Below are 27,323 nucleotides of genomic sequence, written 5' to 3'. Positions count from 1 at the left end.
TTTGCATGCCTGGATAATGCAGAGTCTTCCTGGGTGGAAAAGTAGCACTCAGGGCTAATCGCTCGAGCTATGCTGCGATGCAGTCGGGGCGGCTGAGCCAAAGCAGCATGTCCCAAAAGCAACAACTACCTCTTCAGCTCCATGGTCAGCCCCCCTCAGATGGCGATCCTCGGGCCAGAATACTCGAAGGCGGGGGAGAGTCTCTACATTTCACCTTAAGAATGGAACTTATACACGGACGAAAGGAGCTAAACCCATTTGATCATTTGCTCTTTAATTACTGCTGCACAGTTGCCTTTTTCTAGCTTTTCTACTGAGGGCAGCAGGAGTTTCATAAGCCGCCTCCGGGCACCCCATCGTGCTCCGCGACAGTTGCTTGTAAGAATTCAAGCCGGCATCTATCCGCACCAGGTTTCTGTGCGTGCTCTTAACGCCCCTCCCTGCTCCCACCCGGAGACGTCTGAATCAGGCGTGGTGCTGGATGTGGGAGCCTCTCCCTGGTCCGAAATCAAGCTGGCTTCCCATGCTGCCTTCTTGAGCGGCCTTTCTTTCAGAATCGTGCGGATGCTCTAAGCTCCCTTGGATACACATGGGCTAAGCCTCTGTGGTACCAAAGCCCATGCTTCACCGGGCATCTCTAGGCTTGGCATTTCATAGCTCTGGTGCGTCTGGCTTAAGAACATCAGAATGGCCACACTGGGTCAGACCAAAGGTCCATCAACCCCAGTGTCCTGTCTGCCGACAGTGGCCATGCCAGATGCCCCAGAGAGAGGGAACACAACAGGGAATGCTCATGTAATCCCTCCCCCGTCACCTACCTCCAGAGAAACAGAGGCTAGGACACCATTTTTACCCATCCTGGCTAATAGTCATTGATAGACCTAACCTCTATGAATCTATCTAGCTCTTTTTTGAACCCTGTTAAAGTCCTAGGCTTCATCACATCCTCTGGCAAGGAGTTCCACAGGTTGACTGTGCACTGAGTGAAGAAAAACTTCCTTTGGTTTATTTTAAACTTGCTGCCTATTCATTTCATTGGGTGACCCCTAGTTCTTACATTGTGGGAATCATTCAATAACTTTTCCTTATTCACTTTTTCCACACCAGTCATGATTTTATAGACCTCTATCATATGCCCCTCCCCCCAGTCTCCTCTTTTCCAAGCTGAAAAGTCCAAGTCTTTTTAATCTCTCCTCATATGGGATTCGTTCCAAACCCCTCCTCATTTTTGTTGCCCTTCTCTGACCCTTTCCCAATGCCAATAGATCTCTATGGCTTGGCTGCTTCCATTGTGAATGTAAAAACGTGGCTTGAGCCCCAGCATGTCTTTCATTACAAATTGATCACTGCCTGGGCACTTGCTCATTGCAAGATTCCCATTGACTTCACTGGGATTTGAATCAGATTCTTGGAGCCTGATCCTGGAAAGCCACTTGCGGGGTGCGGGCGCCAAGTACCTTGCAGGATCAGGCACTGTTGGGAGAAGGACCCCCTGGCTTTGTCAGTCAAGCTCAATTGCACCAGACTCCTGTCCTTTCTGATTCCCCGGCCTGCTGCCTTTCGTAGAATCACAGAACACTAGAACTGGAAGGGACCCCGAAAAGGCATCAAGTCCAGTCCCCTGCCCTCATGGCAGGACCAAGCACCATCTAGACCATTCCTGACAGATGTCTGTCCAACCTGCTCTTAAATATCCCCAGAGATGGAGATTCCACAACATCCCCAGGCAATTTATTCCCGTGTTTCACCACCCGGACAGCCAGGAAGTTTTTCCTAATGTCCAATGTCAACCTCCCTTGCTGCAATTTCAGCCCATTGCTTCTTGTCCCCTTTCCAAAAGGACACAGCCCTTCAGAGCTAGGCGATCACTGCAGTAAAATGAAAGCTGAGAAGAAAGCAAGTTAGGGGAAGCAGATCCATGCCAGGTTCTCCTGGTAGCGTGTGAAGCACAGCTTAGGTTTGTGACGTTCGGGGACTTTTCACGTGGACCAGGGCGGGTTTATGGGCTTCTATTGAAACCACGTGAAAGTGGCAGTTTCGTGTTTGTTTTAGAACAAGTGAGGGGAACCTTAGGCCCGGGGGCTGATCTGGCCCCAGAAGTCCAGGGCTCCCCTCTTAGCACTGGGGAGCCCTGTGCCTCCTGAGGGACCGAAGCACATAAAACCTACTAACCTGGGCTCTGGTGTGCGAGGAAGATGTGGGCAGCATCTTTCTCCTTCTCCGTCAGGGGCCACGTCAGTGAGGACTTGGGGTTTTTTTTGGCTTCTCACTTGTGCGCAGCCACTGACTGATTTTTTTTTCCCATGGGTCAGAGGCTCCTGACCCAAAAAAGATAGAATCATAGAATCATAGGACTGGAAGGGACCTCGAGAGGTCATCGAGTCCAGCCCCCCGCCCTCAAGGCAGGACCAAGCTCCGTCTACACCATCCCTGACAGATGTCTATCTAACCTGTTCTTAAATATCTCCAGAGAGGGAGATTCCACCACCTCCCTTGGCAATTTATTCCAATATTTGACCACCCTGACAGTTAGGAATTTTTTGAAGTGAAGTGGCATCACTGAAGTCAGTGGATTCACCCAGACGGACATGCAGGGACGAATCGACTGAACTGTGCTGTTCTTCCATGAGTACAGAAGACTTTGCATCAGCCCATGGGACTGCCCAGACCCCAGCGGCCATCTTGGATTCTCTCCACCGGCATCTAGGCGGTTACTTATGTTGTTCTGAAAGCTCCGTTCTGGTTTGAACAATATTGTTTCTCCAGAGCAGGTCTAGTTGTCACCTCACGGTGGACCCTCTAAGACAGGAGTGAGGAACTTTTTTGGGTTGGGAGCCGCTGACCCCCAAATAGACACTTCCCCACATTCCCTTCACAGAGCCTAGGGGAGCCTGGGCTAGTAGATTTTTGTGGGTCCCCTCCAAGCTCTGGGGTGGGGCCAAAAATGAGGGGTTCACTCTGTGGCAGGGGGTTGCCGGGGAGTGGGCTTGGGGTGGGGGGTGTGAATGGGAGATAGGGTGCCGGAGCGGGTTCGGCAATGCAGGGTCTGGGCTGTGTGTGTGTGGGGGGGGGAGGGAGGGCGCTTATCTGGTGCTACTATGGCGGGCGCACATGGCACCATGTCCCCCCGGTGCTCCCAGGCCTCGCCCCCTGCTGCTCCTATTGGCCACTATTATGGCCAATCAGAGTCATGGGGGAAAAGCCTCCAGGCAGTGCATTGCTGTGTCAGCTGAGGGGAGGAGGGAACGGCAGCACACAGTCATTTCCTTCTCCCACCAGGCTGAGCCCGTGGGTCGGATCCGGCTCTGGTTTGCCTGACTTGGGCCCGCGAGGCTCAGGGCCCGCCATTCACTTGCATCATAATTAGCTGGTGCATGTAAGATGAACCCAGTGAGAGGTCAGGGAGATGTCCCCACCCTTCCAGCAGGCCGACAGAGGGCAGGTGACTGAGTCATTCCCAAATAAATACTGCTTGGAAGCCATGCTGTGAATCATTCCCCCAGTCAGTGTGTGTTTGAGCTGCGATTTCTATCACATGGATCTTACCATCTTTTCTTTCTAGCCTGGAGCATTTGACCAAGCCATAGAAGATCTAAAAACCCATGTGGTCGAAAATTCGGGGGAAACTGCTCAGAGCTTCTGGCTTTTGACGGAGTGAGTAGTCATGATCTTGCACGAGTTGGTGGCTCTCTTAGGGGCTGAGAGAGAGAAACCGCCAATAGGCGGGAAGGGGGGATCACATAGTGACCGTGGTCAGGTTAAACTCTCTGGGCTCTGCTTGTAGAGACACCAGCCAGTAGCAAGCTGGAAAGGGAAACTGTAGGGAGACGACCTCTAGGCGCAGAACCTAGTAGGCCTGTGCCTCCTGTATAGTGGTATAAGGAGCTGTGCAGAATCTCTTACTCTCAATGATATGTTTGGGAGTGTTGGGCAGATTATGTCACTGGCAAGTGCTGTAGAAGTGTCATTTATTCCATTAGCTCCAGTACGATCCAGTGTATAGTGCACTGCCACTGATCTACTGGGTGACCTTGGGCAAGTCACAGCTTGGCTCCGTGCCTCAGTTTCCCCACCTATGAAACACAAGTCAGACATTGGGAATGGTCACACACACAGAAACCTGAGTGTGTGGAGGGGGACATTTTAACCTGCCTGGATACTCAATCATGGATTTAAAAGTGGACAAAGGAATTTCACCAGCCAATTAGAGAGTGCTGAATTGACATTGGTCTGCAAATTGACACTGTTTTGCTGGACTTGAACAAAGACACTAATTGGATATCACATTATAAAAGCCAGTCTCCCCTGCCTTTAACACCTCATTTTTACATCAAAAGCTAAGTATGGGACACTTGCACTTAATTAGCCTCATTAGCATCAGTCCTACAATTGACAGGTACTATTTTTTCCCCTTTCTTTTTCTGTTATAAATTCTGGGTTCCTGTTGTTTCCATTCCAGCTTATCTGAAGAAGTGGATTTTGCCCACAAAAGCTCATGATCTACACTGCAGTGCTATTTTGGGATACCAGAGGTATCCAGAAATAGCTATTCCGCATCTTAACAGCAAGCCCGTTATTTCAAAATATAATGGGCTTGCTATTCTGACATTCCTGTAAACTTAATTCCATAAAGGAGTAAGGGACGTTTTGGAATAGCGGGTTATTTTGAAATTTGGAACTGTGTAGCCAAAGAATGTGAAATATTTTGAAATTGACTTTAAATAAACTACTCAATTTGCGTAGCTTATTTCGAGCTTCTGGTGCAGTGGAGACACCCTCTGAGGTGCCACAGGACTACTTGTCATTTTTAAAGTGACAGACTAACATGGCTCTCCCTGTGAGACTTTTAAGCTACTTCAGCAGTGCTGGGGCTGGCAGGTGTGTGAGATTTCAAGACACCCTATGTGCATGCCTTCGAAAGACAGGAGTCTCAATTTCCACATGCTGGTGTTCCTGGCGCGCATTAAAATGAGGGCAACCAAGCTCCATTAGAATAGTTTCCCAAGTGTTGGGGTGGAGTCTCCGTTGCTGATCATGCTTATAACACGACTAGATATTTTTTTATTCTGGGGTTGTCCCATTTGCGCATGATTGGCTGATCCTTTCTGGCCGTAGACAATGTTCCCTCTCATTTTTTCCATTCATGTGCAGATTTTTTCCACTCATGTGGGGAATAATTTTTATGTGCACCACAGCATGTGTAGATGTGCACCACCCAGAGAAACACAAACCTAGCTGTGTGTGCTCTGTTAATCCACTGGGCGGCACTGGCATTTCTCCTGAGCGTCTGCACAAGCACCCAGCTTCTAGGGAATAATGGTCTTAGAATCTAGGAATCTTTAGGTGGCTTTGGAAATTCCAGCTCTGGATTTATATTTAATCACCGGCCACTTATCTGACCAGTCAAAGGCCCTTTCTAAACCTGGAACCCGACCTTGCCTCTGGGTTTACAGAGTTGGGGCCAGTGTGCCCTGTAAGCTGGGGGGCGTGGTGGCATTTCAAGCTTTGCTTGCAGGGCACATTGGTGATGAGTGGCTGCCGTTCTTCTCCTGCCTGTCCTCTCCTGCCAGGACTGCCAAAGGGGGTCACCTCCTCCCGTTTCTGAGATGGAGCACGACTCATACCACTTTGCTCCCAGCGGGGCTGAACTGCTGCGCGGCTGCTTCCTCCGGTGCCTTGTTCCGCTCTCCCTTTCATTTAGCACCAAATGCTTCTGAGGCCCGTGCCATGGGGGTGATGCCGAATGGCTCTCTTCTAACCCTGCGACCCCTGCTTGCTGCTGCGCGTGCCCATCTGCTTTCCTTCGTCCCTCGGACACATCACTGCGGGGGGCACCTCCTGTGGCCAGGGGGCATGTGCAGCGGGTGCGTGGCTCGGATCTCAACCATGCATTGCTTTCCTACGAGCTCCCTGCAGTGGAAACTTGTGCCCTGAGCGGATGGCTGCCCTGGTGTTCCGCAGCCTCCCAGGGCCCGTAGGGAGGTGATGCACGGTAGATGGTCATTCTCTAAGGCCGGCAAGGACCACAGTAATCATCTAGTCTGACCTCCTGTGTAACACGAGCCAGAAAGCGTCACCCCCTTGATTGCTTCCTTGCTCCCTGTCATTTGTGGCGGAGCTAGAGTGTGTATTTCGGACAGACGCCTGCTTTTGATGCAACAAATTCAACTGATGGGAAAAGTCATCCAACCCCTAGGTAAGTTGTGTCCATAGTTAACTGGCCAGCACATTGAGAATCTATATTCTACATCGCATTTGCAGTTTGACTTTGAGCTTCTAGCCACTGCTGTTATGCCTCTGTCTGTTAGGCCCCAGAGCCTTTCAACATCCCATACTCTCTCTTGCTACAGGTGTTTATAGACACCTGTAACGGGGCTAGGCCCTCAAGCCAAAAGGACCATAGAGAAGTCTTCCAGGCCGCTAGAGTGGCTAGGAAGAAACCAGCCAATCAGGAGCCAGGAGAGACTACAAAAGGCCCTGCAAGACTAGAGGCAGCTCAGTTGCAGGCCAGATCTGGAAGGGAGAAGGTGGAGGGGAGGGGAGTGGGGGAGCTGGCTGCAGAACCAGGGACAGCTCAGAGTGGAAAGCAGTTGAGAGGCTGATGGAATTGAAGATAAAGCCCTGTGCTAAGGGCCAAAGACTCGTCTCCAGGGGGCCCTGCTCTGGTTCAGAGGGAGGCAGCAAACGGAGGGAACGGCATTGAAATGAGAGACTCTTCAAAGGGCATGGGGATGGGCCCCTGTTACCCCGGAATGGGACTTGTGATCACGCAGAGTGTGACGCGGCCGGGGGGCTGAGGCCATGCCGGAACCTGCTACAGTACCCCAGAGCCTTCTCTTCCAGAAGCTAAAGGGACGGAGCTCCTTGCGTGTCCTGCTGCAAGGCCTCGAGGCAAACGGTTTGTGCCAGGCCTGCCTGAGGCTTCGATAAGCGGCTTTAAAAGTGGGTCTGGCCAGGCCGGGTTGATTCTGTCACTTTATCCAGACACCTCAATAATCGGAATTGCCCCAGAGCGGGGGACCTGTCGGTAGACCTGTCCCGAGGGGGACGCAGGGCCCAGGGCAAAGCCCCCGCCACAGGGCCTGCTCTGCCCCACCCCTTCCCCAAACTTCGTCCCTGTCCCATCGCCTTGTCCCCTTCCCTGAGCAAGGCAGGCCAGGGGATTACAGGGGTCTGGCACAGAAGGGTGACTCCTGCTGCTACCCCATATTCGCCACATGGGTGGGGTGGCAGAAGCCCCACCCTACCCCCCTTCCTGCCTGTTGTACCCCACGTCTCTGTGGTGCTGGAGCTTTCTGTTGCCGCTGAGGAGCTGTGCTCAGCAGGCCGGGAGAGGGTGGCGCGGCGGGATGGAGCAGGCTGCTAGGCCATGTGGTAGATATGGGGTAGGGAGGCAAGGCCTGCTGACACCCTGTGCTAGGCCCCATAGCACCCGTCCCGGGTCCCTCCCGTCCATAGGATGATTGGGGCGGCTGCTGCAGGGCCCTGTGGACGGGATGGCTCTGCCTGTCTGCTACAGAGCTCCCGAGAGCTGAGAGCAGACACGCCTGCGTGTATTGGGGTTTTTAGGTGTGTGCATGTTTCCTCAGCCTCAGGCTCGCCGCTACCATGGTGATCATCCAAACAGAGCAGACTAGGTCGAGTCTGTTTTAGTCCCTCCGCATGGACTTAACACCCCCCTTCTCCCCATCTCCCAAAACTCAATTGGAGGCTCCCAGGCCTGGCTCAGTACCAGCAAGTAGATAAATGCAAGTCAGCTCCTTGCAGCCAACTTCTCCTGGCCGAGGGTTTTGTGGCTCACTGTTGCCATTGGGTGGCAGCACAGGGTAACTTGGCTGCTTAAATTCTCCTCTGCTGAGACCTGCCTCTGGTGGTTATAGTCCAGGGAGAGCCCAGCCTGGATTTTTTTCAAAACTCGTCTTTAGTGGATGCTAGAAAGAGCGTCTGCTACAAACATTAGCTCCGCCGCAGACGGACACGGTTGGGCGACGAGACCTTTTCCATGCCAGTCTGCAAAGTGGCTGACGCACCAAATTGCGGTGTACGGACTTCAGACCAGTCACAGGCAGTCCTGTGGGGCGCTGAACTCTGATCTGAGCATTCGAAACACTCGGCCCTTCCTTCCGATCAAGTGTTCCCTCCTGCCAGACAAAACACGTTTTATTGCGTGAGCATGGCCCACTAGATTCTCAAGACACAGATCCTTGAATTTTTTTTTTCTAAATACACTGGTGGCTTTTTTCCCCCTGGTCCAGATGTAGCAAGATCTTAATAAGTCATGAACTGGTGTGTGTATATAAAAACCAACGAGGAGTCCTGTGGCACCTTAAAGACTAATAGATTTATTTGGGCATCAGCCCTCGGGGGGGTTTAAAAATCCACTTAGTCAGATGCATACTCTGACAAAGTGGGTTTTTACCCACAGAAGCTGATGCTCAAATAAATCTGTTACTTTCTAAGGTGCCACAGGACGTCTCGTTGGTTTTGCAGATACAGACTAACACGGCCACCCCTCTGAGGAGCAGACCAGATTTTGACCCCTTCTTCTGTTTGTCCATCTTGTCTACGAGACTGTGTGTATATAGTCCCTTTTTGGAGAGACTTTAAGAAGTGGGGAGGGGAAAAATCTTTCTGCACTGCCACCTACTGGACATTAAAGTTCCTCCTTTAAAAGGTTGCAAACCAACTGAAGAGATGTAAAAAAAGCTTGAGGGGGTAGCCGAGTTAGTCTATAACTGGAAAACTTAAACAACAAATAGTCTAGCAGCACTTTAAAGACTAACAAAACATGTCGATGGTATCATGTATCAGAGGGGTAGCTGTGTTAGTCTGAATCTGCAAGAACAACGAGATGTCCTGTGACACTTTATAGACTAACCGATGTATTGGAACATAAGCTTTCGTGGGCAAAGACCCACTTCGTCAGATGCACGTAGTGGAAATTCCAGAGGCAGGTTGAAATATACAGGCATAAGAAAAGAGTTGCAATGAAGCAGAAGGTCAGAGATAACGAGGTCAGTTCAGTCAGGGAGGATGAGGCCCACATCTAGCAGCTGATGTGGAGGTGTGAACAGCAAGAGAGGAGAAGCTGCTTGTGTCCTTGGCTAGCCATTCACAGTCTTTGTTTAATCCTAAACTGATAGTGTCAAATTTGCAGATGAATTGTAGCTCTGCTGTTTCTCTTTGAAGTCTGTTTTTGAAGGTTTTTTGTTGCAGGATGGCTACTTTAAAATCTGCTACTGTATGTCCAAGGAGATTGAAGTGTCTCCTACAGGTTTTTGTATATTGCCATTCCTGATATCTGCTTTGTGTCCATTTATTCTTTTACGTAGGGACTGTCCAGTTTGGCCGATGTATATGGCAGAGGGGCATTGCTGGCACATGATGGTATCATGAGCTTTCATGGGCACAACCCACTTCTTCAGATGAATGGTCCAGTTTCAAAATAAATAGGGGATGCGAGGGAGAGAAGGGGGAGAAGGGGATATAATGATGGCAAACATGTCCCGGGCTGCTCCCTGGGGTTTCCAAGCCAGGCAGCAGACTGTTCTTTTAATGATAATTATTATTTCAAAGCAGAAAGAACCAGCTTTCTGCTTTCCCATGAGGGACAGTCCTTCAGAACGGAGTAGGGATTAAACCAACAGGGGTCTACAGAAATTGCTCCAAAACCGAGGGAACTTTAGGACCAGTGTAGAGAAATCTGGGCCGTGTCAAAGTGCAGTGCTGGGTGATTTATGCAGACCAAGGTTGGATTCCTGCGCTGATCTTTAGGAATCCGCATAACCCCTTCTCTGCTCCCAGTGGCCTGGAGGGTCGGTGTCTTACCGCTCTGTTTTGCCCCTAGGATAGATCACTGGAATAACGAGAGGGAGCGTGTGGTGGTGATCACAGACGCCACACTCCTGGTCTGCAAGTACGACTTCATCATGCTCACCTGCCTCCAGGTGCAGCGGATCCCCCTGAACTACATCGACCGTATCTGCCTGGGCCAGTTCACCTTCCCGGAGAGGTCTCTGGACAAGTGAGTGCCCCCGGCAGCCAAGGGCAGGAGTGGGCTGTGTGGCGCAGGGTGGGGGTGAGTGGTGGGAGGGAATTGTGGCCACTTTGAGAGCTGCAAGCTGGTGTCGCCCTGTTGTTCCCTGACTCCCTCTGATGTTCTGGGATCTCTCCGGGGCACTGAAAGGGAGACCCCACCCAGTGCAGCGCATGGTGGCGGGGGTGAGCCAACAGTAGAGCATGCTGGGATGTTTGGGGTGACGCTGTTACCAATGGGGGTGGAGAGGGAGAGAAAGGAGGCAGGCAATCCAATCCCATCCTAGGAGTATGGGGTGGGGAGAGGTCCAGCTCGTTACCAAATTTCACTGGCGATCAACCCAGGGTTACCTTTATACTGGCTTATTCAGTGCCACTATTGGATCAAGCACAAAAGGAATGGAACTCGCATGCGCACACACAGTTGTGCAGAGAAGCCGCCGAGCACGGTGGGTCCGGTGTCTCTGCCGGCAGTCACCAATCCAGGCCGGCGTGCTGACCCTACGGCACGTGGTCTGTGTGGCTCTTCTCTTGATTGAGCTGGGCTGCCCTGTCTCGTACACTGAGTTCTTTATCTGTGTCCGTCACTGAGAGACCCGCCGGACCTCATTCTCCTCATGCATATTCATTTATTCTTCTCCTCTTCACTGCCCCTCCATTTCTTGTCTTCCTCATGTGCAAGTGAAGATTAGATCAGACCCCGATCCTCTCTGTAGCCTCATGGCCCTTCTCCACAAAAGCCCGGGCATTACCCTTACCCACACCCACGCACTCCCTTGTCGCAGGATAGAACGTTACAGAGCGGCCTTTCTTTCACAATCGTGCAGGTGCTCTGAGCTCCCTCGGATGCACATGGGCTAAGCCTCTGTGGTACCAAAGCCCATGCTTCACCGGGCATCTCTAGGCTTGGCAGTTCATAGCCCTAGCGCCTCTGGCTTCAGAACATCAGAACGGCCACACTGGGTCAGACCAAAGCTCCCTCCAGCCCAGAGTCCTGTCTGCCCACAGTGGCCACATGCCCCAAAGAGAGGAAACAGAACAGGGAATCCTCAAGTGATCCCTCCCCTGTCACCCATTTCCAGAGAAACAGAGGCTAGAGACACCATCCGTGCCCATCCTGGCTAATAGCCATCGATGGACCTAACCTCCATGAATCTATCTAGCTCTTTTTTAAACCCTGTTAAAGTCCTGGTCTGCACCTCATCCTCTGGCAAGGAGTTCCACAGGTTGACTGTGCACAGAGTTTTAAACCTGCTGCCTATTCATTTCATTTGGTGACCCCTAGTTCTTGTGTTATGGAAACAAGTCAATAACTTTTCCTTATTCATTTTTTCCACACACCAGTCATGATTTTATAGACCTCTATCTTCTCCCCCTTTACCCTCCTCTTTTCTAAGCTGAAAAGTCCCAGTCTTTTTAATCTCTCTTCGTATGTCAGCAGTTCGAAACCCCTCGTCACACAGCTCAGACATGCACACAGCTGGGTCCAGTACGACGCTCGCCCAGGGCAGAAGCTGCGGAGATGGACCGTGGCTCTCAGGCGTGGTCTAGCATTCTCACGGTCAAACCCCTTATGGCGACGGACGTGAGCCATGAATTTGGGACCCAGCTCTGCTGGCAGGTCTCTGGACTCCCCCGTCCTCCCACTTTGGAGTTAGTCTCTCGCAACTGCCCCCGAGCTGTCCACCCACCACGGGCTGGCTTTCTGAAGGCAGGTGGCCTCTTAGCTGCCAAGCGCAAGGGAGTCTTGCCATGCTCCAAGCTTCTCTTCCCTCCTGCCGGGAACAATCCTGCTCTAATCTCCTGTTCAAGGAGCCTGTGGACCCAGTGGCAGCTCCCTCTGACCTGAGCGCTGGGGGGATAAAGCCTGCATCCCTCCCTGCAACCATACTCTGTTGCTAGCGAGAGTGCGCTCGGCCCCAGGAGATCAGCAATTACGGCCTAGTCTGAACGGCTGCTCAGACTGCTGCGAGCAGCCAGCTCCAGCACATGGGAATTACCGGGCCTTCCCCAGCCTGTTTCATTGGTCCCCGTGGCTCGTTGCCTCGCGCGCTGTTTTCCTTCCCTGCCTCTGTTTGGAGGTTGCTTTTGCAAAGGCCAGAGTTCACCTCTTTGGTGCAGAGTTTGGGCTGGGGCGGGGCAGCGTGGAGTCTCTGTTTCCGTGGCCGGGGGTCAGAATGAAGGGAGCCTGAGGTAGCAATTCTCGTGTGGGGCCGGCTGTGGCCAGGCGATGGGCCCTGCTCTGAGTCAAGGCCTCAGCTGGTGGAACGCGGCATCACTGTCTGAGGAGGGTCCTATACCTGGGTTTGGGCGCTGAACATGCTAGCTCTGCTTGCCCGTCACTTCCGGTGCTTGCCGCAGATAGAATCCTAGAACACCAGAACTGGCAGGGACCTCGTGAGGTCAAGTCCAGGCCCCTGCCCTCAGGTCAGGATCAGGCATCGTCTAGGTGATCCCTGACTGGTGTCTGTCCAACCTGCTCTTGGACAGACACCTGTCAGGGACTCCACAGCCTCCCCAGTAAATTCATTCCAGTGCTCAACCACCCGGACAGGTAGGAAGTTTTTCCTCATGTCCAACCTAAACCTCCCTTGCTGCAGTTTAAGCCCTTTGCTTCTTGTCCTAGCCTCAGAGTCCAAGGAGAACAATTTTTCTCCCTCCTCCTTGTAACAGCCTTTTAGGAACTTGAAAGCTGCTCTCATGCCCCTCTCAGTCTTCTCTTTTCCAAACTAAACAAGCCCAGTTCTTTCAGTCTTCCCTCCCAGCTCATGTCTTCTCGGCCTTTTATCATTTTTGTGGCTCTTCTCTGGGCCTTCTCCAATTTCTCCACCGCTCTCCTGAAATGTGATGCCCAGAACTGGACACAAGACTCCAACGGAGGCCTAATCGGCGCAGAGTAGAGCGGAAGAACGACGTCTCGTGTCGTGCTCGCCACACTCCTGTGAATGCCTCCCAGAATCCTGTCGGCTTGTTCTGCAACAGCGTCTCCAAACCCTCCGTGAGGGTCTGACGATTAGCAGTGAGCCACTGCTGGGGCCGTGCTGGGCTAACTGCAGTGAGGGTGCCCGAAGCCGGCTGCCCTGAGCCTGCCCTCCCTACAGCTCCACGGCCCAGCGCTGCGCCTGTCTTTTGCAGGGGTTGTTGCTCGTCTCCACCCAGTGGCAGACACCCCCGGGGGTCCGTCGTTCAGGCTGTGTCCCGGGAGGGTAGGCAGAGAGGCTGGCATGAAGAAGTGAGGGGCACGGCTCCCGACTCCCTGCAGAGCAAGGGACTCTGTTCTGCACCAGATGCGGGCTGGGGCGGGGAAGCTTGGAGTGTGCAAGAGAGTCAGGAATGCAGCCGCATCCCTCACTGCTCCTACCGGCGATTGGGGCTCAGCCCAGGGGGAGGGGCAGGGGCAGTGTCACTGGAGCATGTGGCTCTGGGGTGGGTCCCTGTGTGGCCGTGAGGGGACCAGTGAAGTGTGAGGGGGTCTGCGTTTGTTGCTCTGTGGTTTCCCTATGGTGGCGGCGCCTCCTCCCAGAGAGGCTAGTCGTGGCGGCCTCTCCTCTTCCTCGCTCCCCTCCCCCTCAAACGACCAGCCCTCTGCAATGTCTCTGCTCTGCTCGTCCGTATTCGGGTAGGACCCTTCGCGAGGACGCCTGCCTGCGGCTTTCTGCCTGCTCCCGGCGTCCTCTCCCCGCTCTGGTGGCAGGTTGCATCGCCTCGGTCCGCGCAGGACTTGTGGCCGTGTTGCCGTGTGCTGCTGCAGCCCAGAAGTGGCTGCATTCCGGTGGCGTGCACGGCACTGCAGAGGTGCGTGCCTGTGGGTGGTGGTAACGTTTCGCTCGCTTTCAGATCGAGTTGGAGGGACGGCGCCCCATTCGCGACATGCGCGCGTTGTTATGAGAAATAACATCACCGAGGCTCAAGGAAAATAACCGTCCCGCCTTCTAATTGGCTCCCTCAGGACGCTGGAGGAAGTGGATTTGGCAGCCTTCCCGTGGCTCTATTGCTTTTGGACTGCGTTTGGGGTAGACCCTCACCTGGTGCCCATCGGCACCGCGGTCGGTGTGCACCAGCTGAGAACACGGCCCAAGGAGGCCGCTCCATGTCAGCGTATGGAGGAAGCCGAGGTAGCCAAGACCTGGCTGCACTGGCTTTTAAAGCTGCCTCCGATCCGGAGTGGATCAGATCTCGGCAGTGCGTGTTCTGTTGTTGCTGTCCTCCGGCAGGCTGCAGGGGGTTATTCAAGCACCGTTGCATGGGTTGAAATTGGTTTTACTCTTGACGGGGGGGTGGGGAGGGGGATGCCGCTTCTCTGCCTGTTCTAATCACCGCTCACGCCGTGCTGGTCTGACACTCGCAGACCCCTTTTCCTTGCTGCTTCAGCAGTAGCGACTCCGGCCCAGGAGACGAATTCTGAGAAGCAGGGCGTATGGATAACCCCCAGGCAAAAACAGGCCAGACCCATCCCTTCCTCTGCCGACCCGGCTTTGCCAATCGGTGAGCTGATCTGCCACTAGGTTTAGCTTCTGAAATTGAAGGAGAGGGTCCGGCGCACCCTGCTCATTGCTCATGTGACCTTTGTCTTCCTAAGCAAGAGCTCAGGCCATCGAGGTCGCGGGCACAGCTTTCGAGGAATGCAGCAAGGGGCTGTAGCCCGTGGAGCTACTCCTGAGAGTCACTCGCAGAGATGGGAGCCCACGCCGGCCCCGTAGGCTTGGCGGTGCAATTATCACGCTCCTAGGTTAGCAGGATTCTCACTCTGAAAACAATCCAGCTGAAATGCTGGCCGCCGGTTCCTGCCAAACGCTGTTGACCTGTGCAAGGCACTGCGTGCAGGGCACGGGGCAGAGGAGAAATGTTACAATGCGAAGAAGGGAGAGGCTAAAGGAGTGGAATAGTCTTTCTCCCCTTCTGTAATGTGTCATCACTCCTGTTTCCTTAGCTGTAATTTACACCCAGGGATGGTCTGTGGAATTTAGCAGGGCCGTTGGGGATCGGTGTATTCTTGGTGCTGACTCACACGGCGTTTGGATAGTTCTGTAAAGTTGGGGTGGGTGAGGTTAATCTGTTCTTTGCCTTCTGATTCCAAGTCACAGGGGCTGCCAGCAATATGTGTGACTTTCCGGCCCCCCACGGAAATTTTACAACATGCACCAATTCATACCAGTAGGTGGCAGGGGGGAAGCAGGTTTGCTTTGGGTTAGTGAAAACGTGACCTGTTCGCCGTGGTTTCAGGTTTGGTGAGATCACTGTCGCCTCTGGTGGTTTGCGGGGTTATCCCTCCACCTTTCCGTTGTTCAGTGCGGCTGTGTCTACACTGCCGAGGCTTTGAGCAAAAACTTGCGGCGCATCCACACTGCAAGTGCATTTTTGCGCAAGTAAATATACAGCAAATCAGAAGGAGAGGAGTTTTTGCGCAATAGCTATTCCTCTTTCTATGAGGAAGAAGCCTTTTTGCGCAAGAGCTCTTGTGCAAACAGGTGTGTGTGGACGGGAAACGGGGTTTTTGCATAAAAACAGCCTACCGAAAGAAGCACAGGTGCCCTGGTGGCCATTGTGTGAATGGCTATCCGCGTTTTCTTGCGAGAGAGTGTCCATGGAGTGTGGATGCTCTCTTGTGCGAAAGCTCATCACTTTTCCGACGCGCTTTTGCAGTGTGGGTGCTCTCTTGTGCAAGAAGTTTTTGTGGAAGATCTTTCACAAAAAGCTTGTGCAAGAAGCCTGTAGTGTAGATGAGGCCTGTTTGGCGGGACCAGCGGATGCTTTTTGCTGCCAGCTGAGAGTGATAGAAAAGCAGCTAGGACAGGAGGACTTGAAAGAAGACGGCGGAGCTACCCATCCGAATCTCCAGTAGGGGGCACGTTTATTTGCAGAAGCAAAGCCGTAAAACGTTGCCGCCACACATTTCAGAGGCCTTGCCTGCACGTGCAAGTTGCACTGGTTGGATTCAAATCCAGTTTAAACCAATGCAGTGTGGACGCTCTTACTTCACTTGAATGTAGCTGAATCCTGCTCCTGATCGATTTAAGCTACAGCTGAAATAAGCTACTTTGGCTTAAGCTACACAATTGACGTGGCTCAGTTGCATAGCTTAGTTTGACTTCAGCCCTGCCGTGCAGGGGTCCATCTGCACTGCCGGAATTAAGCTACACAACTTGAGTGACGTCAGTTGCGTCGCTGAAGTCGAAATGGCCGAATTCGGCTTTCGGCGCTGTCTCCACAGCAGGAAGTCGAAGAAAGCGTGTTATTCCTCCCACTGCCCTTACTCCTGGTGAAATGAGGGTTACAGGAGTCGGAGGAAGAAGTCCTCCAGCTCGACAGTATTTTGACATTGTCGAAGTAACGGCTGGCAGTGTAGATGGCGCACTATGTTATTTCAGAATAACGTGAGTTATTCCGAAACGATGCCTCTGTATAGACGGAGCCTAAGGCGTCCCAGGACGACTCATTGTTTCGTCTGTTCATGGGAGTTCAGGAGGCCAGGAGAGGGCCTGATCCTGTAGTAAACCCTGCTGGGGCCCAGCGTCTCTGTTCATGAACTTGGCACCCCCCTTTTGCAGCTCTGAGAGACTTGGCTGTCCTCCCCCCCACCCCCACAGAGTCCCTAGACTCGTGGCCACCCCGTGACTCCCCCTGGCATCAGAGCGAAGAAGGGCTCATGCCACGCTCGGCCCTGGCCGAGTTCAGCTCCGGGCGGGATCATGTTCCCCCGCATGCCGGAGCTGATGGGGCTGGCAAAGAATCCTTCATAGTTGCTGCTGACCGTGCCTTGCGGGGCGGCGAGCCAGGCATTCCCCATGTCTTCTCGGGGCGGGGCGCTGTCCGCGGCGGACGCCCAGCGAGGCGCGATGACAGGGCTGAACGCACGCGGGGATTGCCAGGGCATTTGCGGGCAGGCCTGAGGGGGGAGTACACTAAATGCCACAAGCCCTGTTATTTCAGGCCCAGGAGGGGAAGCGAGCCAAACCTGTCATAACCTCGGCCAGTTTTATTTTTTTCGTCCTCTGCAGAAATGGTGTGCTCTCCCTCGAGAGTGCCCAGGGGACCGAAAAGTACCCGGACTAGAGGCAATGGCAGATGTTCTTCTCCGTTGGGCCCTGGAGCGGGGGTCCCCAGTGCACAAAGCACCTGTATTGAAGGATCACAGCCCTGGATTCCAGTGCCGCCCAGCTGATTAGCAGGGCACCCACCGCCAGGCTTTGGTGTCTACTAGTGGTGCACATTCGCACATGCCTCGGTGCACGTAGAAAAAATATTCCGCACATGGATGGAAAAGATTAGAGGGAGCTTTGCCTAGCCCCCCCTTTGTAGAGCCTCACCCAGCTCTTTGAGTGGTGGGGGAGGGAGAGATGGGCCAAACGCCAATTTTCAAAATGTAAGGTGAAGGCATCCGAAACCCAGTAACCCTGGCGATGGATGCGCAGTTCAACAGGCTGTGTCTGCCTCTTGGTTTTTCATAGACAGATCCCGACTGCACATGGGTAGACGCTCCCAGAGCAGCCGGAAAGCTAGCAAGCTTCTTGAGAAGTAGCAGCGATTTAGCGCTTTTCATTCGGACATCTCCTAGGGCTTCCGAAGGAATGTCGGTGTGCTCATCCCCGGTGAACACAGCGGGGTAAACTGAGGCACCGTGAACTGGCACCGCTTGCCCCAGAGCACTCAGTGAGCCAGAGCAGAGATGGACTAACAACGCAAATCTCGTGACCCATATGGGCAGCCTGCAATTAAAAACCTGGGGCTGCCGGCCTGTGCCAGCCAACTCAGACTCCAGGTGCTTGAGCTAAGAGGCTGTTTAATTGCAGAGTGTTCATTTGGGCTCAGACTGTAGCCCGAGCTCTGGGCCCCTCCCAGTGTAGACACATTGCAAGTCTGTGCCTTAACCACTAGACCATCCTTCTCGTGTGTGTGTGTGTTCGGGGAAGAGCCCGGCTGTATAAGGACTGGGGAGAGAATTGCCAATGTGGAGTATAGAGACTGCTCCCTGTTTTCTCCCACCCCTGGGGTACACGGTGCCCCAAACTGGTAGGGGTGGGGATAGGTCGAGGCTGCACCTTGTCATGCATTGACCAGCTACATGGTGGGGGGTGGGCGCTGCAGGCCTGATTCTGCCCTACTGTGGACCTAGTGGTGCCAGTTAAATCTGTGCCACGTGGCCATCAGACGCTACAACCTGAGCTGGGGGCAAGGGAACAATCCCTGTCCCCCCCCCCCCCATGTATGTTTTTAAAGTGCCCGGCATTGAAGGTGAAAATGAAGCTGACTTGTGAGTTTTCCACCCAACTCCCGTAGAGTGACTCCTAAGTCCTCGCCTCCCTTTTCAATCAGCTACACGCAGCCCGGACTCCAATGTTATTGTTCTCTGGGATCAGTCCAGCCCATCAAGCGCAATGAGGCAGCGGGAGCAGGCCGGCAGCTGGAGCTCAGAGAGGGGATGAGATCCATGGGTCCGAGCGGCCTCTGGCTTTCCCTGGAGTCTCAACCTCTGCCCGACCTCGCTAGGCCATGTGGATGGAGCAGAACACCCCTTGTTCCTGCTGGATGGTGCCGGATGCAAACTGCCCCCAGGCCAGGAGAAGGCAGAGGTCTATCGGCACTTGCATGCCCATTCTCCTGGCTCTTTCGGAAAAGGGCTTCGTCCTTGTAGAGTGAGGATCACCAATGTCGGAAAAGCCCCTGTGTTCTTTCAAAAGAACATGATTGCAGTGTAGATGTAATTGAAGTTTTTCTGAAAAAAAAAACCTGTTGTTTTTCCGAAAAAACCTCTGTAGTGTAGACATACCCAAAGGGGAACAGGACAAAAGCCCAAAATGCTAAATATACCAACCTCAGAAAGGGAGCTGCCTCTGGAGTGGAATGCTGGAGCAGCCCTCTATAAATATGGCAGGCGACCAGATTGGTTTACCGGGGAAATCCTTGGCGAGCTTAAACACAAAAAGGAAACTTACAAGAAGTGGAAACTTGGACGGATGACTAGGGAGGGGTATAAATCTATTGCTCGAGAATGCAGGGGAGTGATCAGGAAGGTGAAAGCGCAATTGGAATTGCAGCTGGCAAGGGATGGGAAGGGGAATAAGAAAGGTTTCTACAGGCATGTTAGCAATAAGAGGGTGATCAGAGAGGGTGTGGGGCCCTTGCTGGATGAGGGAGGTAACCTAGTGAGAGATGATGTGGGAAAAGCTGAAATACTCAATGCTTTCTTTGCCTCTGTCTTCATGGACAAGGTCTACTGCTCTAGGCAATGCAGTATGGGAAGGAGGTGGGCAGCCCTCGGTGGGGAAAGAACAGGTTAAGAACTAGTTAGAAAAGCTGGACATACACAAATTCATGGATCCGGATTTAATGCATCCGAGGGTACTGAGGGAGTTGGCAAATATCATTGCAGAACCTTTGTCCATTATCTTTGAAAACTCATCGAGATCGGGACAGATCCTGGATGATTGGAAAAAGGCAAATGTAGTGCCCATCTTTAAAAAAGGGAAGAAGGACAAAGCAGGGAACTACAGACCAGTCAGCCTCACCTCAGTCCCCGGAAAAGTCATGGAGGGGATCCTCAAGGAATCCATTTTGAAGCACTTGGAAGAGGGAAAAGTGATCAGAAATAGTCAACATGGATTCACCACAGGCCAGTCCTGCCTGACCAATCTGATTAGCTTCTACAATGAGGTAAGTGGCTCTGTGGACATGGGGAAGTCGGTGGATGTGACAGACCTTGACTTTAGCAAGGCTTTTGATACGGTCTCCCACAGTATTCTTGCCAGCAGGTGAAGGGAGTATGGATTGGAGAAATGGACTGTCAGGTGGATAGAAAGCTGGCTAGATTGTCGGGCCCAACAGCTCGATGTCAGGTTGGCGGTCGGTTTCAAGGATCAGTTCTAGGGCCGGTTTTGTTCAACTTCTTTATGAATGACCTGGCTGAGGGGATGGATTGCACCCCCAGCAAGTTTGCGGATGACACTAAGCTAGGGGGAGGGTAGACACGCTGGAGGGCAGGGACAGGGTCCAGAGTGACCTAGACAAATGGGAGGATTGGGCCAAAAGAAATCTGATGAGGTTCGACAAGGGCAGGGGTTGGTCCTGCTTTGGGCAGGGGGTTGGACTCAATGACTCCTGAGGTCTCTTCCAGCTCTGGGATTCTGGGATTCATGGTGCCAATCCCCCTGTCACCAGCCAGTGTCATGTTGTAAACCTCAGCTGAGATCGTGGGCTGAATGAGCCGCGACGCCTGGACCGTCTCCCAGTGCTAGAGGAGGCCCCTGCACAACAGGGTGGGAGACTCCTGTGGAGGGTTAGCCACTGATGGTGCATGTGGCGTGGCTCACTGGAGAATCTAGGTCTGAACTCCAAAATGATTGATCTTGCTTTGATTTCCCTCAAAAGCTTGCGTCCAACTCTTCCCCCACCTCTGAGTGAGTGTGAGAGAGGAGGAGGAGGAGGAGGAGGAGGTGGTATTTGTGTAACTGGTCAGTCCAGGACTTCCCTGAGCAACGTTCAGCTGGTTGTGCCTTACACCGGGAATACCACTGCGAGGTTATCGCCTTCCCTGGAAGACCAATGGAGAAGAAGTTGAAGGGTGCCAACATCCCAAATGCAGACCTCGTTGAGGACCCAGCCGCGCAACCACGTGGCTCGTGAGTTTCATGGAAAACATGGTCCACGAGGAAGCCCATCCCGCAGCTGACGCACCTAGCGGCTCCGTCAGCGGAGAGCGAGACACGGGGCTCTCCGGGGCTGCAGAAACGGACTTCAGAACTGTGGAACACCCAGTCACGGATCCCAACGGGCGGACGTCCGCCAACCCCTCTACGCCATCAGTGGAGCTGCCTGACCTGCCTTGATCATCTAACGAGCTGCTTTTAAGCCACATGAAAGAAGAATATTGGTAGGAGGGAGCGAGCGAGAGAGGAGTGAGAGCGAGGCTATGAGGGAGTATGTGCAGCAGCTGATGTAATAAACAACTATTCCCCTGAGTTTCTCCCAGGTGCCTGAGGGAAACCCTTTCCAAAATCCCTGTTTGATTTCTCAGGCAGGTCCACACAGAACTGACCTTTCTCTTTCATGCAACACCTCGATCCACTCAACGAAGGGTTCCTTCCCTCTTGGCCGAGGGGGAGGAGGAATTGCGGCCGCCCTGAGGAGAATTCCTGTTTGCTGTGTCTGAAGGAGAGGGAGAGTCCTGCCCACGCTACCCAGCTGCACTCCAGCCAAAGTTCCCTGTAAGTTTTACGACTGACGCCCGGCGTGTCCAGGCCGGTTGCAGGGGCTGAGGCCATACGTGTGGAATTTTTGTGGCTCCCTGCTATTGTCCTAATGAAAAGGAGCCTAGCCACACAATAAAAAGGAAGCTTTGCAGTGCCCACGCCCGCATGGAGTCGAATGCTTTGGGCATGAGTTTCATGAACATTGGTGCTGATGTCGACGGCCCTGTTTGGAAGCATTTCTAACGGAGGAGCGACTGTAACAGTTTCTTTCCCCTCAACCATACAAAGACCAGGAAGGGAGGTGGTGGAAACTCCATCCCTAGGGGTGTTTCAGTCTCGGCTTGACACAGCCCTGTCTGGGTTGATTTAGTTGGGATTGGTCCTGCCTTGGGCAGGGGGCTGGACTTGACGACTCCTGAGGTCTCTTCCAGCCCTATGGTTCTATGATCTGTTAGGGAAGATGGAACCTATTGGATCGTGGTCCAGATTTGGTTTCAATCTAGCCAAGGTTCTTTCCGTCTGAGGGTTTCCCAGTGCCCGGGGTGAAATGAATGAGGTAGAGTAATTCCTAGAGCGGCTGCATAACCTAGTATCCAGTCCACCAGCCTGGGTCCCACCTCAGCCACTGGGTAACCATGGTGAATCGGTTAGCCTTCCTGTGTCTCTGTTTCCCTTCTCACCCTCTCGCTATGTCCCCACAGCTGCTGGGAGCTGTGACTTCCAGTGCAGGTGGGCAGACACACATACGCACACTCACACTCACACTCACACACACGCTAGCTCTGCTCTTGCCAGTGCGCCCTCCCCCACACACACCCTTAATTTTAGCTATTAAATGTAAACTTTGCGTATTGTTTAATCTCACAACTAAAGGGCTAATGATCTTCAATTTTATGTACATGGCCTAAAAGGGGGTCCTTGTGAATTGCTGTTTTTCTGTTGTCTAGAAGGATGCAATAAGAGGAACATGTGACACATTGTTGCATCTAATGTTCTAGCCTGCATCTGTGTTTAGTCGGAGGATAGAGCTGAGTCTGTGGAGAAGCTTGAGATCTGCTTTAAGAGACCACAAAAAAGATTGTTTGGCTCTTGATCTGTTTGGAGACTCTGCTATTGCTTATAGAAATTAAGGTTCTGGCAAACAGAGACTAGGCACACCATCCCTGCCCATTCTAGCTAAAAGCCATTGTTGGACCTAACCTCTATGAAATGATCTAGCTGGTTTTTGAACCCTGTTAAAGTCCTGGCCATCATAGCATCCTCTGGCAAGGAGTTCCACAGGTTGACTGTAAAATACTTCCTTTGGTTTGCTTTATTCCTACTACCTATGAATTACATTTGGTGACCCCAAGTTCTTGTGTTATGAGGAGTAAATGACATTTTACTTTCTCCACACCTGTCATGATCTTATAGCCCTCTATCATATCCCATTTTAGGCATCTCTTTTCCAAGCTGAAAAGTCTCAGCTTTACTCATCTCTCCTCACGTGGTTGTACCTTTCCCAATTGCAACATGGCTATTTTGAGGTGGAGTGGCGAGATCTGTGTGGATTGTTGAAGGCCCACGTATACCGTGGATGTATAGAGAGGTGATATGATCTTTTCTGTCTTGTTAGCTATTTCTTTCCTAATAAATCTCAACATTCTGATTGCTTTTTGGACTGCGGCTGCACACGGCGTGGGTGTTTTCAGAGAATTCTCCACAGTGACTCCACGATCTCTCTCGAGGGATGACTCTTGAGGTTTTTTCTTTTGTTTCAGGTGCCTGCACCTTAGGTGACAGGTCACATTTTCACACCTTCCTCTAACCACGAGGCTTAGAAATGTACCTATTTGAAAAGAAAGCTGAAGTTGTTGTGATGTGACGTGATTCCTGGAGCAAGGGCTTGAAACAAGACACCTAGTGCCACGAGACTTGTGATAAAATCGCACTGCATACCGTAGGAGAGCATCCTGGCCAGGCCAGGAGGTAATCGTGCAAGGAGACCAGCTATTTCCCTTTTCTCATTTCTGCAGTTTGTGACTCTTGATACATTATTGCATCTAGGAAGGCAGCATGAGCTAGTGGTTAGAGCAGTGAGTTGGCCTCAGATGGCCTGACTTCTTTTCCCAGCTCTGCCACTGAGTCATGGCTTGACCTTGGGCGAATCGCTTCATTTCCCTGGGGCTCAGTTTCATCATGTGTAAAGTGGGGCTAGCTGTTACCTATTGGGTCGTGAGGGTATATCAGTTCTTGGTGGTGTTAAAGGAATGGTCACTGCCTTTGATTGGACTTGGGATAAGATCTTGAATTCGGAGCAGTTAATTATGGGAGAAGGTTTTGTTTTCCGAAACTTCTGGAGGGTTTGAAATACACACGAACAAACCTCAGACATCACAGATGATTTACAGCTATGGGAAACAGGCTGAACTTGCCCATGACAACCTACTGGAGATCAGAGCACAAATTGTTTTCTTCAGAATAGTGCTGGGGGTTTGTCAAATGCCCTTGACAGCGGCCGAGGCTGGAGTTATTCCGCGGCTCTGGGGCAGGAGAGGGCAGGACTGGGCGCAGGGGGCGGTCTCAATGCATTGTTCTCATCTCATTTCGGTTGCTGGGTTCGGGAGGCCTTTGCCCCACCACCTTGGGGATGTGAATTCACCAGTGGGCTACAGTCGGTTGCTACAGACAGTGGGACTGTGCAATTCGGGAGGCGGGGCTGTTCCCTCTAAATAAAGCTTAGAGAGTGGTCCCAGGGGGTGGGGAGGAGGCCAGGAGGGGCTGTAACATGGTGTGACTCCCTGGCACGGCGCCTCCTGCTGGTCACTTGCGAACTAGCTCCGTTCAGCCCTGGAACGCCCCCTTCCAGCCGGTATCTCGCCTGCTATTCTCCATCACTTTGTGTTTGGACTCCAGACCACAGCACCCTCCCCTCTCGATACTGCCCTGCCTCAGTGTCCCCATACTCTGGGGTCCTCCCCCTCAGGGAACCCCCAACCCTTCTAGGCCCACCTTGCCTCAGTGACCCACGGCCAGGTGGCATCTAGCCCCTCCCTCAGGGGCACACTGCAGCCTGACATGGCCAGTCCTCATTGGCAAGGGGGTGCAGACCTGCTGCCCTGGCTGCCTCCTTCGTACCCTCAGGCCACTATCGCCGGGCCTCAGCCGGGAGCTACTCAGGCTGGAGTTCTCATGGCCCACCCTGCCTTTCCCAGCACTGCTGTGTCCGTGGCACCCTGGCGAGCAGGCAGCTGGGTCCTTCTCCCTCCAGGACGGGAGTGAGCGTGTTCCCAGCCTGGCCAGCCCTCTCTTTTATACAGCCCTTCTGGGCTCTGATTGGCTGCCACAAGGGCTCTCGTGATTGGCCCCCTAGCAACAGCTCCCTCCCAAGGCTGTTTTAACTTTCTTGGCCTGGCGCGGCGTGACCACGCTGCTCCACAGGGTCATCACCTTTTGGAAGAGAGGCAAAGCCAGTGGCCTGGCTCTTTGACATTGCGCTCACGGGCGCAGGGTATTGAGCAAAGGCCGCCAGCGAGACGCGCAGCCGGCAGAGTCGATCCCCTCCAGCACAGTGCCTGCGTTCTGCCACACAGCTTTGCCCGTTGCGGATGGGCGACCGCGGCCTGCCGCCTGCAGAAAAGGGCGTACGTGCCAGGTGTTCCCTAAGCGTGCGGCCGCTGGCTGTCCTGACGGCATTTCTGGCAAAGCCTGAGCGAGAACCACTTGGTATCGAGCCGTGTGTATACGAATGGGCGCCCTGGGCCAATCAGAAAGTTCCACCCAGTCCCGAGTTCATCCGCATCTCCTGGTGCTCCGGAGAGAAATGTAACGGGGAGGCAGCCAGGGCGTGGGGCTGTCTGTGTGCCCTGGGGATGCAGACAGGATCTCATCAGCCTGCCAGGACTCAGATACCAGCTGGGGTCTCTCAGGGAGGAGATCCAGAGAACTCTGGTTTTAGGGACCCTGTCGTGGGCCCCGCCGGCGCAGCAGACATCCGTCCCTATGGGATATAGGGCAGCAGGCAGCAGGGTGCCAAGCTCATGAGTACTGTGGAGGGATGGGGAAAGAGAACTAGCACCCAGCGCGGCAGTGGGGGGAAGTCCAGGCAGAGGGGGTCACGGGGAGGCGGTCCTAGGAACAAGCTACGGATACGGCAATGAAGGGGGTGGGAAGGGCGGTCCCTTAGTGGAGTAAGGAAGGTGGGGAGCAGTGTTCCCTGTAAGCTGAGCACTTGGGCAGCCACCCAGGAGAAATTCTGGGTGGCTGCCCAAGTGCTCAGCCGGAAGCATGTGTTTCTACTGGTGGTGCACATCCACACATGGCTCAGTGCACATCACAACATGTATTCCACACGCAGTTGGGCCCATTGGTGGGGAGTAGTGCTAAGACGCGTGCCTGGGTGGTGGGTAGGCCGCGCGAGAGGCACAGGCAGGGATATGTTCCACTCGGGATATCGTCCCAGGATGGGCAGCAGGGAGCAGAGTAAAGGGGGAATTAGAACGGAGACGGAAATGGAGCCCAGCACGACCCGGGCGCTCTCCTTCTGGGTGAGTGAGCTCCAGGATGAGAGGCAGGCCGCCTACTCCCCGCGCAGATGCTTGTGAGTCGCATTCGATCGATCTTTATCTTCCTCTACAACAAAGCCTTCTGAGAGCATGACTCACCCTTCCCTTTTATACCCCGCTTTTAATGCGCCCTTCCTGGCCCGTGGGGTGAGCCTTGTAAATGGTGCTGCTCAGGGTGTAATTATCATTCTTCCAGGCCGTGTGGGATTAAGGGCGGCACCTCACCTCCCGTCTCTTGGGGCATGTTGCCCAACAGCGAGGAGTCAGTGCGGCCTAGGCCCAGTTAAGTGCAGCAAAGAGAAAGGATTTGAACCGACTGTCCAACTCCCGGGGAGACCAGTTCCTCAAAGCCGGGCCATGGAAGCCACCACAGGCCCTACGAGCAGGGCGGTTCAAGCGCTTTCTCTCACGCCCCAGCTGGAGAAAGTTGCTGCTGCCTGTGACCCACCGTATCGTTTGACTAGAGCGTGGGCTGCGGGGTGGGGCCGGGAATGAGGGGTTGGGTGCGGGGGGGGGGGCTCAGGGCTGGGGCAGGGGATTGGGTTGCCGGGTCGGGCAGGGGTTCATCTCCAGCGACTCAGTCAGCAGAGCAGCGGGGATTCTAAGGCTGCTTCCCGCCTGGCCTGGCACCTCAGACCACGCTGGGTCCCGGCAGCAGGTCTGAGTCCAAGGCAGAGGGGCACATGGAGCTCGGCGCGCTGCTCTCACACGCACCGTCCTCCCCAGCTCCCATTGGCCAGGAACCAGCCAATGGGAATGTAGAGCCGGTGCTCAGGGACAGGGCAGTGCCTAGGGGCTGGACCCGCGACTGGCCACTTCTGGGGTGCCGTGCAGTCAGGAAACAACCCCCACTAGTCACCTGGTCCCACTACAGCAAAGCGACCCAGCGCCTGGCATTTCGGGTCATGCTCCCTGCTTTGAAGGAGGATCAGGCGGAGGGATGGGGGGTACTAAATAGAGGTGGGGTAAGGAATCGGCTGTAGACACCCACTTCTGCTTCCAGTGCACAATTCTGTGACTCTCTGCTGGTTTCCCTGATGCGTCCTTTTGCCCGCTGATCTCATCCTCTGATCGGGGGATTGCCCACGGGGTTAGCCTCGGGTGGACTTTGTCATGGATGGAAGGGACTTGTGCAATGCTCTGGCCTGGCCTCCTACTTAATACAGCCCAGAGACAGTCGCTCAGGGACTGCTGCCAGCAGCCCCGGCCTGTGGCTGAGTGTCTCCTTTACCCAGACATGCGGTCTCCATCTAAGCCTCCACATGGCAAAGCATCCACCACATGCCCGGGGCGGCTGTGCCAGTGGTTAATTACCCAGCCTGTTAAACATGGGCCCCTTTGCTTCAGCTTGAATTTGTCTAGTGTCAGCTCCCAGCCCCTGGTTCCAAGTCTGCCGGTTTAAAGAGCCCTCTGCAAGCAGATGTGCTCAGGGCCTGGGCCTGGAGACAGGCCAGCTGTGTGTGGCCATCTCGCCCCCTGGGGCTCTCAACGTCCCTGAGGTTCCTCACCCTGCTGGCTGCCGGAGTCAGCAAATAGTTAACCTGTCTGAGCCCCGGGC

General features: G+C 53.6%; 1 protein-coding gene across 4 annotated transcripts in view; it reads left to right on the top strand.

The window, feature by feature from the left end:
* Window positions 1-27,323, top strand: part of TPRG1 (tumor protein p63 regulated 1) — a 61,020-nt gene that overhangs the window by 20,626 nt on the left and 13,071 nt on the right. For all 4 annotated transcript variants that reach the window (XM_089780701.1, XM_075938249.2, XM_075938245.2 and 1 more), the window contains 2 exons: window positions 3,563-3,654; window positions 9,848-10,024. In XM_089780701.1, the coding sequence (XP_089636827.1) occupies window positions 3,563-3,654; window positions 9,848-10,024 (269 nt within the window). The remainder of the gene's footprint in view (window positions 1-3,562; window positions 3,655-9,847; window positions 10,025-27,323) is intronic.

This window comes from Pelodiscus sinensis, chromosome 10, assembly GCF_052426305.1.
Source record: "Pelodiscus sinensis isolate ZL-2025 chromosome 10, ASM5242630v1, whole genome shotgun sequence".
Classification (NCBI taxonomy): Eukaryota; Metazoa; Chordata; order Testudines; family Trionychidae; genus Pelodiscus; species Pelodiscus sinensis.
The sequence above is the reverse complement of the archived record's forward strand: the minus strand, read 5'-3'. Positions and strand labels throughout refer to the sequence as shown.